At 34.4% G+C, this 14,885-nt stretch overlaps 1 protein-coding gene across 4 annotated transcripts in view; it reads left to right on the forward strand.

Moving 5' to 3' along the window:
• Nucleotides 1-14,885, forward strand: part of PPP4R2 (protein phosphatase 4 regulatory subunit 2) — a 52,908-nt gene that overhangs the window by 24,983 nt on the left and 13,040 nt on the right. For 2 of the 4 annotated variants that reach the window (XM_026501246.4, XM_044385015.3), the window contains exon 3: nt 10,431-10,601. The exons of the other annotated variants lie outside the window; for them this stretch is intronic. In XM_026501246.4, the coding sequence (XP_026357031.1) occupies nt 10,431-10,601 (171 nt within the window). The remainder of the gene's footprint in view (nt 1-10,430; nt 10,602-14,885) is intronic. 4 annotated transcript variants of the gene reach the window in all.

A 14,885-nucleotide genomic window follows, 5' to 3' on the forward strand; every position in this document is an offset into this window, starting at 1 on the left:
ATGACTTTGTTAAGAGCAGATTAATTTCAGTGGTGGGGCTGAAAGCTTGTTTGGAGTGGGTTTGAGAGATAACAGGAGGGAGACAACTCTTTTAAGGAATTTTCCTGCCAACGACAGCAAATAAATAATGTAGGGGATAGGAGGGCAAGTGGAAATTTTTGAGATGAGAGAAATATGGACATACTTGCGTGGTAATGGAAATGATCCATTAGAGATTAAAAAGTAGATGTAGATGTAGTTGACAGGAGAAAGGGGAGAATTACACAAGTGATGCTCCTGAGTAGGTGCACAGAAGGAGAGAATCTGGTATGTGAAGGGATGAGAAAATGAATAGTTCATCTGTGATTACCAGTGGGAATTCCGGGTGTGTACGCGATCCTGCTAGTAGATGGGTAAATGTGGTGCAACTGTGGAGATTCTTCACTGCTTCAGTTTTGTAAGTGAAGCAGGAAGCAGAGTCATTGAGTGTGATGTTGAGGAAGAACATGATGTTGAACAGGTTGACGAGGATGACACAAAATAGTTATCTCCAAGAGCCTGAGAGTGAATAAACTGGGGGAATTTATTACCTGTCAGATTAATAGTGTACTTGAGTCCAGTTGGCATGGTGGTGCATTTTTCCATAACTTTAGTGTTCCTCTTCCTGGGCACAGATTTGGTGGGGATTATATTTAACCAGTGTAGTTGATTTTGTGAGTACAGTGAAGGCAAAGAGGGACTAGAGAGTCAACTGTATGCATGGGGGTGATTATAATGATTATGAATTTTAATTTAAGCTGGATAATGAAGAGAGTGGGTATCAAAGGAGATGAGGCACTGTAAAAAGGTAGGAGTATCAATGCATTGGAGATCCTGGTGGAGTCAAAGAATTTTTGGAGCAAGTGCAATAATATATTTTCTACTTCATCAAGAACTGTAAAAAATATAACTAAGGTTTGACAAAACTAGGTGATAAATAGGTGTCTTTTCCTAGTCTCTCTTCTTATCTGTTAGCTGCAATACCTCATGTATTTTTTTTTTTTTTGAAGGTAATAGTTTTGTTAGTGGTGGAGGGAGGAATATTGGGTAAAAGATTTTCTCCTCTCTAATGAGGGGAATAGTTAAAGAAGTACTCTTAGACCAGAGAGATTGCCTGAAATTCTTACAGTCTGTGGTGTGACAGTACAGAAGATCAGCCCAAGCATTTTAGTATGGTCTAACAGAGGTCTTGCTCACTGTTCTAATTCTTTTCTTGGTAATGCCACCTGGAAAGCTGTCTGCATAGTTAGTTCTACTGTAATATTCTCAGATGTTCTCCCTGTCCTGAGTTTCTTGAGGAAAAACAACCATTGAGTGCTTTCTTAGTGTGAGTTACTTTGCTAACAAGCACTCTGCTTATACTAATGTTAATCCTCACAATTCTGTGAAGTAGGTACAGTTATTTCCATTTTATAGATGGGGAAACAAAGGAGGGACTATTTTAGATAATCTTAGATGAGAAATGAAAAAGTGGCTGAGCTGAAATTTGAACTCAGCCAAGCTTCCAGTTTATTTTCTTGGTTTCATCACATATAGAGGGACATTCTCAGGAAGGGCTCTCCATTTCATTGTTCATGTGTTTGTTTTCCACACGTTCAGACAGTTCATGAACCAGAGTATAAATTTTCCTTGTAGTAGATGCTGTGCTTTTAATGATACGTTTTTCTTCCTTTTGAGAGTGTAGATACAGAAAAATGCTTCTTAAGTAATTATGTCTTTAATTAGTAATTTTAGAGTAGCATGTAACTCTGGGGCATACTTCAAAATATGAATAAAAACAATCTGTATATGACATAGCAGAAAACAGACATATACTAGTCTACTAAAAGCCATTATTGCAAATACTATTAGACTCTTTGAGCCTTGTTTTGAAACTCAGGATTCTCCACGATGAACCCTGTGTACTAAAGTGTACAGTAATCTCCCATCACCTGTGAATGTGTAAACTCATTTTTATATTTCAATAACAGAAACTGTAAAGCCTTCATCATTTACATACAAACCTTTCAGTCTCCTTAAAAAGAAAACCCGGGGTGCCTGGGTGCCTCAGTCAGTTAAGCATCGGACTGTTGATCTCAGCTCAGGTACTGATTTCAAGGTCATGAGTTCAAGCCCCACATTGGACTTCAACCTGGGCATAGAACCTACTAAAAGAAAAAGAAAAAAACACCCCAACAATTGCTGATTTCTTTGCTTTGCACCACATGAGTTTGTCTCTGGGTCAGTGTGGAAAGACTTTTGTTGTTGTTTTTACCTCCACCTTTCTCAGTACACAAGATTACACCTGAGAAAAAAATTTAAGGTTACATCTCCACAACACATTTTCCTGTACAGTTGAAGATGATTTGTGAGATAGACTTTAATGTGAATGAGTGTTTTATTTATTTTTTAATGAATCTTCTGCATTTTAGAATTTTTCTGCCATTAAAAAATGTATATGCATATTATTTTATTCTTCAAATTTTGTGGGACTTTGATCTGGCAGTTGTCATTTTCCCAACCTTGCTAATTTTCAGGAACCAGTGTAATCCTCAACAAAAGGTATTGTGTATTGCCGTGGTACTCGATGTGTATGGGGGGCAGCAGTTTTCCCCCAAGGGTTCATTTGTTACTTTCTGGAGATATTTTTGGTTGTCACCACTCTGGATGGGAGGGCTACTGGCATCAAGTTGTAGAGGCCAGGGACTTTGCTAAACATCCCACAATGTACAGGACATTCCATCATAACGTAGAACTCTGTAGCCGAAAATGTCAATAATGGTTGGGAAATTTGTCCCTTTTAAGCTTCTACTTTTAGGTCCTGTACTTTTCCACTTTGTTTTTCCATATTCTACTCATTCTTCTACAGGTCCAGCTTGCAGTCCTGCTTTGTCCTGAAGCCTTTCCTAGATAGCTCTAAGCCTACATTTCATATTTCCTTTCTCTAGGTTCTGTTGTACCATCACTAAATCTCTACAACTCATGGTTTAAGATGTTTTATTTGTTTATTGTCTTCGTATCTTGTTTTCTAAACTAATTTTATTAGTGGAGGAGGATCAGTGTTGTATTTCTTCTGAGTTTTCTAACTGCTGTTGACCCTGATGTGTAGGGTGAGTTGGTAGAATGCAAAAAGGGCCCAGGGCCTACCCAGGCTCTGGTAAACGTGACAATGAAGGAATGGACCGATGCCTGTTGATGGAAATTTGGAATTGGTATCATATGGATTGTGGGGAAAGTGATAGCAGTAGTGGTGAAAGTGGTAAGAAGAGCTGTTCGGCAGAATAGATCCACCTCAGCCATTAAGCTAGTGCTATTAAAAAACTCCGGTACCCTCTGAGTTCTGAATTGGTTGTTTGCCTTCAACCTGAGCCTTAGTGTTAGAGGAGATGTATCTTTGGTTCAGCTGTTTATGGGGGACAGAAGAGCTCATGTTGGTATATTAATAAATTTTAGAGTTTCAGTAAGGGGCCAAAGTTTAGCTAAGACTTAAGCATAAATCAGGCTCACACTGTTTCTTCAACTTTTTGCTTTAATTGGTAGGGAGAAGTGGGTGAGTAGAGAAAAGTAACTTGACTCTTCAGCCGTGTTAGAATCCTTATCGTGAATATATAAGTTGCCAAAGAAGAAACCCAAGTTCATGCTGAGGTATTATCTGAACGTTTGTGTTACCTCTTGAAGCTTTTCTTTTCCATCGGATTGGATCCTTGATATGTACAACTATCAGGAGATATTTTAGTACTCTTACTTTGAAAAATTCACTTTCAGTATTTGTATGAGAACTTTATTGCTTTGAAGCAGATAAATACCATGCCATCCTCAGATACGAGTTTCTGAGCAAGAAAATGTGTTAACCTTTCCAGGGAATTTCAAAATCGGAGAAATTAGATAAAAATTTTAGTGTCACGTCAACATTTTTGTAAAAACAATTGCTGTATTTTTAAGCAATCAGTACAAAATGGGAATTCAAAAGTTAGGTTCATATTTGTGTCAGATAAGAATTTACTTTTTCTATGATACCATAAGAGTAAGAAAAAGACAATTTTAAAGGGAGTGGGGATGGGGTAGCGGTTCTTAATTGGGGACTATTTTTGTCTGCTGTGTAACATTTGGCAGTGTTTGTAGATGTTTATGGTTGTTACAACTTTTGAGAGAGTGGGGATTGGGCACTACTGACTTCAAGCAGGGATTGCTCAACATCCTGCCCCAGACAGGACATTCCCCTGTTAGAAAGAATTACCAGGCTCACAATGTCAGTGGTGCCAAAGTTGAGGAACCCCAGGATGACAGGATTGTAGAGGACCTTTTCAGACACAAAAGAAATGTCTTGTGACCAGTGAACATAGGTTAAAATATTCAATTTTACTAGCAGTGAATGAAATGCAAATTAAAGTGTTTTTCTACTATTAAATTGTGACAGGAGTTTTGAAAGAATTTAATACTTGAATGAAATAGGTGTTTCTATACTGATGACACTCTAAAGTGGTACAGTATTTCTGAGAGGCTTTTGAAAGTACGTATCAGAAGTTGATATTTATATTTTAGACTTAGTAATTCCACTTAAGGAATGAATCTGTCTTGAAGTAATAAACAGATGCATCAAAAGTTTATTAGGATTTTAACCACAGTTATTTTTAATTGTAATCAGCTGGAAGAAAATCTCTTTTTTAAATGGCAGGTATTAAATAACGGTACAACTATATGTGATACAAATTAAAAATCCTACTCTCAGAGACTACTAATCATGTGACAGTACCCATAGTGAATAAGGAGGGAAAGAAAAGGGATATCAAAATAGAATGCCATATTTTAATAAATGAGTAGAATAGAATAAAGTTTAGTGAAAAATACACTAAAATGTATTTTGATGATAATTACCAGGTAGTTCTTAGGCAGTTTTCATTTTGTTTCTATCTGTATTTTCTAATTTTTTATGACTGTACTATTAATATAATCAGAAAAATTATTTTTTACACTTTGGTAAAATTTTGTAGTAGTCCTAATATTTCTTAGGGTATTTTCTGAGTAATTGGTCCTTTCCAATATACCAAGTTTCCTTTTGTGTTGGGTCTATTTCTGGGCTCTCTATGATATATTTTATTTGCTCATTTAATTGATAAAATATGGTATGGTATAATCATGATGAAAAAGGAATATTCTCTTGATTGGGACCCTGCTTACAGAAGTTTTCTGAATTAGTAATTTGTGTTTTAAAGTTCTTAAAAATGCTATCATTGTGTTGTGTAAGCAGTTCAGAGTGTGTTCTTACTTTGCCACGTGTTTTTGCTCATGTAATTCAATATTCAGATTAAATTTACTTGGTTTTACTCTGTCTTGTCATGTAAAAATTCTGACACTATTTTTTTTAAGATTGTATTTATTTGGGGGAGAGAAAGAGATCACAAGCAGGGGGGAGGGGCAGAGGCAGAAGCAGACTCCCTGCTGAGCAGGGATACTGATGTGGGACTTGATCCCAAGACCCTGGGTTCATGACCTGAGCTGGAGGCAGACACCCAACTGACTGAACCACCCAGGCACCCCAAATTCTGACACTTTAAATTGCCTGATTCGAATAGCTACCTTTTGAGGACTTTATAAACTTGTCATCCGGCCCCCTTAAATTTCTTTTTGTTTTTATTCATTCATTCTTCACATATTCCCCTTTGATATTTGCAAATGGTGTAGTATTTGCTATCCCCTGGAGATAATAGGGCTCTCCCGTGCTCTCTTGTGTTAGCTTCCCACACAGATTTTGTGTGGAAGCCATTGAGGCTGAGAGAAGTAATCTTAATAGAATTTGGAACTGTAAGAGGCAGTAAGTTAAGATGGTGGTCACTGGCCCCTAAAGTGTTCTAGACCCAGCTGAGAAAATAAGGGCTAGATTTTCTGCTCTTGAGCCTCTAAAAAATACCTTTAACCTGTGAACTGTGAGGGAAACATGGTTGTTTTAGTATAGACTTGTAAATTCCTGTGGAGATACAAAGGTCATTGTGTGATATTTCATAGGATATCTTTATTAGTGATATAAGTTGTGCCTTTCTAAAGGAGAAACTGCATAAAAGGAAAGATGGACAGGAAAGAGAAGAAAAAGTGGAGGAAGGTGAAGTTATTTTTAAAAAAATGAACAATTTCGGTAAATTCGTGAGTTAATTTTAACAAAGCAGATTAAATTAAAAGTATTTTTTGAAAAGTTTTATGTGGAGGAATTGATTTGATTCTAAAGTTGAAAATTATGTTTTATGAGCATCTTTGTGGAATAATTTTATTTGAAAAATAAGGGTTTTTTGGTTCATTTTTAGTTTCTACTCAACCAATGAGTACATTCCTAAGAAAATATTTTTTTGTTGCCAAATTCTTAGTTGATTTGCTCATGGCCTGTTCTTGTGTTCAAATTATATAATATTCAGGGAAGCATTTTCTGTTTTTGGTTTTATCACATAGTGGTAGTGTAACAAAAAGCTTCATCTTTCATATTTTTGTAGAAGTGGTTTTTTATCTATGTATGGTGTAGTGACTTCTGAATTGCATCTCTTGGATCAGAGTTACTCTGCTTTTGATACCTTTGAAACTTAAAATACAATGTGTACAAAATTCATTTTAGTTTATGCGACTTAATTCCTGTCTGACAAGTTAATATAGTCTTTGAAGCTCCCTGTTTGCTTACCTAGGCTCTATCTTTTCTTCTCTAGCTAATTCCTGTTAATGTGTGTGGCTGTTGTGTGTGTGTGTGTGTGTGTGTGTTTGTGGGTTTTTTGTTTTTGATAGCGTGGGTGGATTAGAAAGTAGTTAATGGAAAGATAGGGAAAAGCTTCTATGTGTGTAGAAATCCTAAGTTGTAAAACAGATTATTACTTAGTGGCTTTAAAAACAACAAAAATAATTTTTAATTTAAGAAATGAAAACTGGGGGTAGGGAGCATGCCTGGGTGGCTCAGTCAGCTGGGCGTTGGACTCTTGATTTTGGCTCAGGTTATGCTCTCATGGTCATGAGATCAAGCCCCGTGTAGGGCTCCGCACTTGGAATGGAGCCTGCTTAAGATTCTCCGCCATCCCCGTTCTCTGTTGCCCCCCTCCCCGCCACTTGTGTGTGCGTGCATGCTTTCTCTCTAAAAAAAAAATTAATTAAAATTAAAAAATGAAAAGCATAAGACTTCTCTTTCAGTAATCTTCCTTGGTGTGTTTTAGTTGAATGCCTGTGGGGAGTCCATTGAAATTTAGAGATAAATTTTAGTAACCATTGGCAATTGTATGTTAACCAGAAATTAGTAAGAGGCCTGACAGAAGTTATAATGTGCTGCCTCTGCTCACAAAACCTTCCCAAAATAAACCAGGGAATGGAAGGAAGAGGTGATCATGCAAAAAGCTTTTGATAATCATCCTCTCTAAAATTTTTTGATATTAATAAAATTTATATACCATATAATTTATTCATTTAATAGAATGGAATTGTCAAGTCACATGTTAACTCTGTGTTTAACTTAGAGGTACTGCCAGACTATTTTCCCACAGTGGCTACACCATTTTGCATTCCCATCAACAGTGTGTAAGATTTCCAGTTTCCCTGCATCCTCCCCAACACTTGTTATTGTCGCATCTTTTTGATTATAGCCACCTTAGTGGATGTGAAATGGTATCCTGTGAAATCTGGTTTTGATTTGTGTTTCCTTAATGGATAATAATGGTAAGCGTCTTTTAATGTGTCCATTGGCCCTTTATCTTCTTTGGAGAAATGCCTATTTGAATCTTTTGTCCAATTTTCAACACTTTTCTGTTGGGGTAAAATATACATAACAAATCCTGATATTTTAAGTGTAACTCCATGACATTAAGTACATTCACAGTCTTGTGCCACCATCATCACTATCCATCTCCAGGCCTTTTTTCATCTTCCCAAACTGAAACTCTGAACCCATTAAAAAGTAACACCTCATCCTTCCCTTCCCCCCAGCCCCTGGCTGATGCCTTTCTGCTCCTTGCCTCTGATTCTATTTTAGATACCTTTAGATACCTCATGTAAGTGAAATCATAAAATTTGTTCTTTTGTGTGTGGCTTATTTCACTTAGCATATTGTGTTCAGGATTATTCAGAGTTGTAGCATCTGCCAGAATTTCCATTTTAAGCCCTAACAATATCCCATTGCATGTATAGCTACCACATTATTTATCTATGCATCTGTTGATTGATGATATTTTCCACCTCTTGGCTATTGTGAGTAATACTGCTTTGTGAATTGGTGTACACGTGTCTGATTGAGTCCTTGCTTTCACATGTTTTAGGTATTTACCTAGAAATGGAATCGCTGGATCATCTGGTAATTCTTTGTTTTTGTTTTGTTTTTTTGAGGAACCACCACACTTTTCCATAGTGGCTGCATCATTTTGCATGCTCACCAGCCAGTGCACAGAGTTCCAATTTCTCTACATCTTTGGCCACCAGTTACTTGTTATTTCCTGATTTTTTTTTTTTTTTTGATAGCAGCCAACCTAATGGATGTGAAGTTCCATCACGTTGTTGTTTTGATGTATGTTATCGTAATGGTCAGTGATGTTGAGCATCTTTCTATGTGCTTATTAGTCATTTGTATATCTTTGGAGAAATGTCTATTCAACTACTTTGCCCATTTTTTTATTGGGTTGTGTCCTGTGCCCTCCTCTGTCCTTGCTTACTTGTAGGAGTTCTTTTTATCTTCTGGTTATTAACACCTTATCAGACTGATGATTTGCAAGTATTTCTTCCATTCTGTGGATTTCCTTTTCACTTGTTGATAATGACCTTTGAGACACAAAAAAGTTTTTGATTTTGATGTAGTCAGTCTTTTTTTTTTTCTTTCTTTCTTTTTTTTTTTTTTTTTGGTGTCACCCAATACTGTTTATGTAGACAATGACTGATTTCTGAAATGTCTTGGGAATGTATCAGGAGCCTTCTAGGCTCATACTGAAAAACATTTTCTAGAATTTTCACTTTCTGTTTCGAAGTTCAGATTTTATCGTTGGCCACAAATATTTTAGTTATTTCTCTTGAAGTCCTTTGTTTTTGAGAAAATGTCTACCAAATTCTCTTGGTCTGAAAAAGTCTTGTTTGACAGTCCTTTCAAGTCAAAATGGCCTTCTAAGATAGCAGCTAGTTCAGCTGGCAACAGTATTCCACTGTTGTTCCTTGAGATGTGTATAGTATTTTGATACGTTTTTCATGTATTCATCTCATTTTGTTACACAGAATATTAAGAAGATGCATATTCAGAGGTTGAAAACTAATAAAATTAGTAATTTTTTTGTTTTATTAAACTTTAAATGAAATGGTTTTTTGTTTTACTGTGAATTTGTGGTGGGTGAGGAAGGTGATGACTGCTACTAGTAGATAGGAGTTGGAACTTTTGCCTTGATTTCTGCTAAGTGTCTTCATTTTCCCCGTTGCTCTTCTTGCGCTGTCAGGACAAATATTAACAGTAAAAATGTCAACTCTTATTCTTAGAAAAATGGCTTTGGCCTCTTACACTGCACTTTGAGAACTGCTGCCGTTTTTTGTAGGATTGTGGGAGGGAGAGGAGAGTGCAGATTACCACTTCCCTTATTTTGGTTAAGCAGTCACCTGTGTAAGATTTATCTGCTGCCATTAATGTTTGTCCTTTCTATTTGGGGAAATGGTTGGTGTTCCTGATTTCTTGGATCTTCTGGAAATTAGGCTATTTAGGCAGGTATCGTCACGAATTTTTTTTTTTTATATTAGTGGTAAAATACAAGAGGACAGGGATAAAAGATGTTTCTATTAACTTAGCAAATGAATAGATATTAAAAGCACATAAATTATATATTTTTACTTTGCAGATACATGTTGGATAGAACCTGTGATATGTATCTTTTAAGAGACATAAGATCCTGAAAATATTAGCTGAAAGAAAAAGGGAAAATTGCAGTTTATTTTGGTATTTAACATAGGTAGAAGACAAGAAACCTTTATTAGTCTATGTAAGCATTGTAGCTTGGATACTAAGAGCTTCGGGTCTGGAGTCATTCTGACTTGTCTATTTAAAATGTGAACTTGGGGCCAATTTCTAATAACCTTTTTAAGATGCTACAGTTACACCCCCCTGGCTGGTTTGTTAGGAGCAATAGCGTCAAAATAATGTTTTAAAAATGAGACATAATACATAATAGCCTTTCATTTTAAAGATTTTTATCAGAGATTGGGGTTTCATTTGGGTCAGGAGTGGGGAGAATTGGCTGTAACCAGTGTGGAGCTTGTGAGTCAGATTCATCAGGCCTGGTACGTGCTACTGAACAAAGACATTCTCACTGCCTCTTACTTAGATCTTAATTTTATTAGCATCAGTGTTATGGTATACTCTGTATTTGTGCTTTGTGTTCAGGAATTGTAAAGCTACATGTTACTGTGTTTTTTTGGTTTTTTTGTTTTTGTTTTTGTTTTTTTGCTTATAGGATTCAGTGGTCCCAATTTAAAGGCTATTTTATTTTCAAACTGGAGAAAGTGATGGATGATTTCAGAACTTCAGCTCCTGAACCGAGAGGTCCTCCCAACCCTAATGTCGAATATATTCCCTTTGATGAAATGAAGGAAAGAATACTGAAAATTGTCACTGGATTTAATGGGTATGCACTTAATACTATTTTAAAGGTTTAATTTTTAGCAGAACATTATGGATTTTTATTTAAGCATTGATTATTGACTATCCATTAAATAAGTTCTGTGTCTCTGGTGACATTTAGTAGTTAGTGATTTTTAGCTTACAAGTATTTAAAATACTTACAACGTATTTATTTATGTAATTTATTTATTGAACTTGAATCACCTTTATGGGTATCAGTGGCGTTTGGACTTTAAATGGGTTTGATGGTGGAAACATTCAGGAAATATGTTAGTTTTTTCTTTCCATTTTATATGTGATATTATAAATCTTTATAGTTTGCCTAGAACCTGCATATCATTGAGATGAGTAACATTTTTTTTAAATGAAAAATAACAATTTCTGAACGTATTCTACTTAGGACTTTCTATTTAAAATTTTTTTTAGAGTTCCCCTTTTACTCCCAAATAACAAGTAACCATTTTTAGCCCTTTGTAAAACATTGCGTTAAAAGATACACTGCATTAAAATAAACTGCAATTTTAAAAAATGTTGCGCGTCATATTGTGTCATTTTAAATATTTTTCTTTTTAGGACTTTGTATTTATAGGGTTTTCTTTATTGAAGGGAAGAAGTATTTGTGAAGTTGAATTGTTCAGTATTTAGATTGACGTTAGCAATTTGGAGTGTGGGGTGACAGTACCGAATTTAATGAATTGTGGATATGTTAACCATGAATTCATATTTGGGATAGGTTTTATTTGAAAAGGTTTTATTTGTGAGTATTTTTAGGTAGCATAAACAGTCTCATTCTTTTCAGATATTTAAACACATGGGATTTGCAACAAGGTAGTGTAATTCAGTTAATCCTTTGTTTTATATCATGTTTTTGTGCTTTTAAGTTTTGAGTTTTGCTTAAAATAACAAATTCTTAGGCTTTGGTTTTAGGTATGTTACTAAAATACTTTTTTGGGGGTAGAATTTACAGCTTTATCTTTGCGCTGCCTTTGGGGGTTTGGGATGGGAGGGAGACTTATTTTGACTTTTACCCTATTGTACTTTTTTACACTGTACTGAAAATTATTTATCTGTATGCACATATTGCTTTGTCAATAATAGTATTTTTTAAAGGTACATACCCAAAGCCACATACTTTATATTAGAAATATGTTGCATAAGATTTACTCTTGAACTGAATTAATCATTATAAGAATACTTCTTTGGGATATTTATAAATAGTACATAGGTAGTACCTAGACATCATAGCTCATCTTCTCATTTCAATAAGTTATGGCTACCATTAAAAACTAAGAGTTAAGGTAAAGCAGGTCATTTTATGCTACTGCTTTGTGAATGTTAAGCTAATAGACTGGTGATTCTGAATTAGTAATACTATTTTCAGTTCTTTCAAAATTAGGATGCACTAGACAGATACGTAGAATAAATAAAACTGAATATTTAGGATTTCTTAGTCTGTAAAACAGGTAATTCACCTACTTCTGAAAATGATTTGAATGGTCGTTAAATGCATGCCTAAGACATGTAATTGCTTTTAAAATATTTTTTATCTTTGAACCATAAGTATTTTGAACTTATATTGTTTTTGATTTTTCAGAATAGCAGTTTATGAATCCTTTTCCCTAATCAGGCAGGATTGAAGTCTTAATCAGTGATAAATATTTTTCAGTTTTTAATTAACCTTTTTGGTCTTTATTATATTTATAGTAATATATTTATATGATTTATTTTATATATTGAAACATGTTTATGATTTTTTCAATTTTATTTTTATGTTTGAATATATATCAATTAATTGGTGTTTTAAAAATTTTGCTAAGAGTGGTGGCTATAAGTAGCATTTTGGTCTTTTTCAGCCAGATTGAGAATTTATCCTTTTTAGTATACCTTTCCCACTGTTTATAATAGGTCACCTTTTAAGTTAGAGAAATATTTGTTCATGCTTTTGAAAAGATCCTTAAATGTCATAGGAGTAGTACATAAAGAAAAGAAAGTGGGATCATGTCATATGCTAGTTGTATTTTCCTTTTCGAAGAGCTTTGAAATCTCTGTATCAGCACACTTATAGAGGTATCACTTCTGTTCGTCTATGTATTTGAAATGACTGCATTATTTTTTATTATACGAACAAATTTGCATTGTTTCCATTGGTGGTGGGTGTTTATTTTTTGGCTATTATAAATAGTGCTTGTAGCATCCTTGTACATACCTTCTTGTGTTGATGAATGTCACACATTGAATGTATGTGTAGATTGCTTTTAATTTGTAGAAATAGAATTGTTACACACAGTGTGCGCATGCTTAAAATTTCTGTTGAACTGCCAAGTTGACCTTGCAAAATGTGTATCATTTTGTGTGTATATAAATGCAGATATTGTAATTCTTTAATATTTTGTGTGTCTTTGACTGCAAGTGAAATTGGACATTTTATCAAGTGCTTATTGGCTCTTACACATGGTGGTTTCATACCCTTTCTTGTTTCATATTTTGGGGTGATTTTCTTATTGGTTAGTTTATTGTTTTGTTTTTGCTTTTAATTAGTAAAAAGCTCTGTTATTAAATGCTTCACAGTATTTAGTCCTGAAAAAGATTATCCCTTTTCTAAAATTATTGTAGTATATTGTCAGCATTTAAATTTTCCCTCTTGAAGTGGAAATTGTCCATTCACTTGTTGGCTTGAGTTTTTGAACTGTAAGAATCTGGAAAACAGGGTTAACTGTCTTTTCCAAACAAGGCCTACAACAGTGAATGCCTGAACAGTAGGTTTTCAAACAAGTACTGAATAAATAAATGAAAGGGAATAAGAGCATGTTTTTATATTTATATTTTATTTCCAGTAGTTCATTCCTACTAGTACACAAAGAGGGACTTCAAGGGGTAGAAAGAATGTAATTTACATTGCGAGTAGTTTTTTAAAATATAGTGATACATCCTCTAAATTGCTGACATTGAAGAATAATGAATATAAATTAACTGTGTGTCTTTGCTTCTCCTTTGTCAATGTTGTTAAGCCTAAGACCTTTCTAAAATAAGCAGTAAATTTCAGTTACTGTGGGCGGTTGACTAAAGTAGTGTGGCTATGTATTTATGAGCAGGTCTGGAAAAAGTACATAACCATTTGATACCTAAAAATCTTTTTAATTGTCACATCCTCTTTCTAAGGCAGGTATAGTTGGTTACAACTGAAGGGCGCTTTTCATCTTTTGGCATGATAGTCTTTCTGAATATTGAATTTCTTCTCTAAAGTTACTTTAACGTACATGATTGACCAGATTTTTCTTACTCCTAAAAACTTTCACATTGTTTTGTATGTGTGTTGCACACACACAGATACCAAATTTCTGCACCTGACAGTGTGCCTCTTAATACTTTTTTAAAAGGTCGTATATGAGATTTTTATACTCTTAAATCTGGATCATAAATTTAAAGCATAATCCTTTTTTGATTTTGTATTGTTTGCTTTGCAGTTAATTTGAGATTATTCAGGGATGAGAGAATAGGTTCTAGCTTTTTGTTACTTTGTTCTCTTACTTCCTTTGACCTATTTTATTGCTGCTTCCTGAATTCTCTTCAGTTGGTTGGGAAAAAGAGTTTTTGTGTCAGTATTTGTTGAGCATATTAAATCTTTTAGCTAAATGTGTTTATTTCTGTTTTCTTCTCTCTCTTTCACTTAGCATAACTAGTTGAGAATTGGAATTATTTAGTAGCCTTCCCTCCTCGTTTTACCCCTGCCTTGTCTTGTCCTTTGGTCATTTGGTTTGATTTGATGTTCTAATAAAATGTTTTAAATTGAAAGGTAGGATATAGCAGAAGTTTAATTTTTTCTTGACATTTTTGATTTGATGCCAGGACAGTGACAATTCAGACTACTATAGGCACTACAAAAGATGATTAACTTGATTGAAAGTGTTGACAGTTGCTACACATTTATTTTGGGATGGGGAATGGCACAGTTAGTTTACAAATTACTTAGCATTATTTAAAGAGGCTGATTCATTTTCTTAATTGTTTGTACTTGTCATTTTATATTGGTGTTTTCAGTAAATCTTAATTTCTGACATTTGATTTGAGGTAGAAAATACATATATAAGAATATCTAACTATGTGTATATTTATACAAATCTAAAACCTGAGTACAGATAGAGCATATTGCATAGATAATTAAGATAAAGATAGATAATATCTCATGATTCCAGTGATATTTCTGATTTTTGTAGGACTTAAGAGTAAACAAAACTGAACCTGTTCAACCTTGGATAACTGAGATAGATATATAGATATTTTTTATTTA

The sequence above is a fragment of the Ursus arctos genome, unplaced genomic scaffold (assembly GCF_023065955.2).
Source record: "Ursus arctos isolate Adak ecotype North America unplaced genomic scaffold, UrsArc2.0 scaffold_14, whole genome shotgun sequence".
In the NCBI taxonomy this organism is placed as follows: domain Eukaryota; kingdom Metazoa; phylum Chordata; class Mammalia; order Carnivora; family Ursidae; genus Ursus; species Ursus arctos.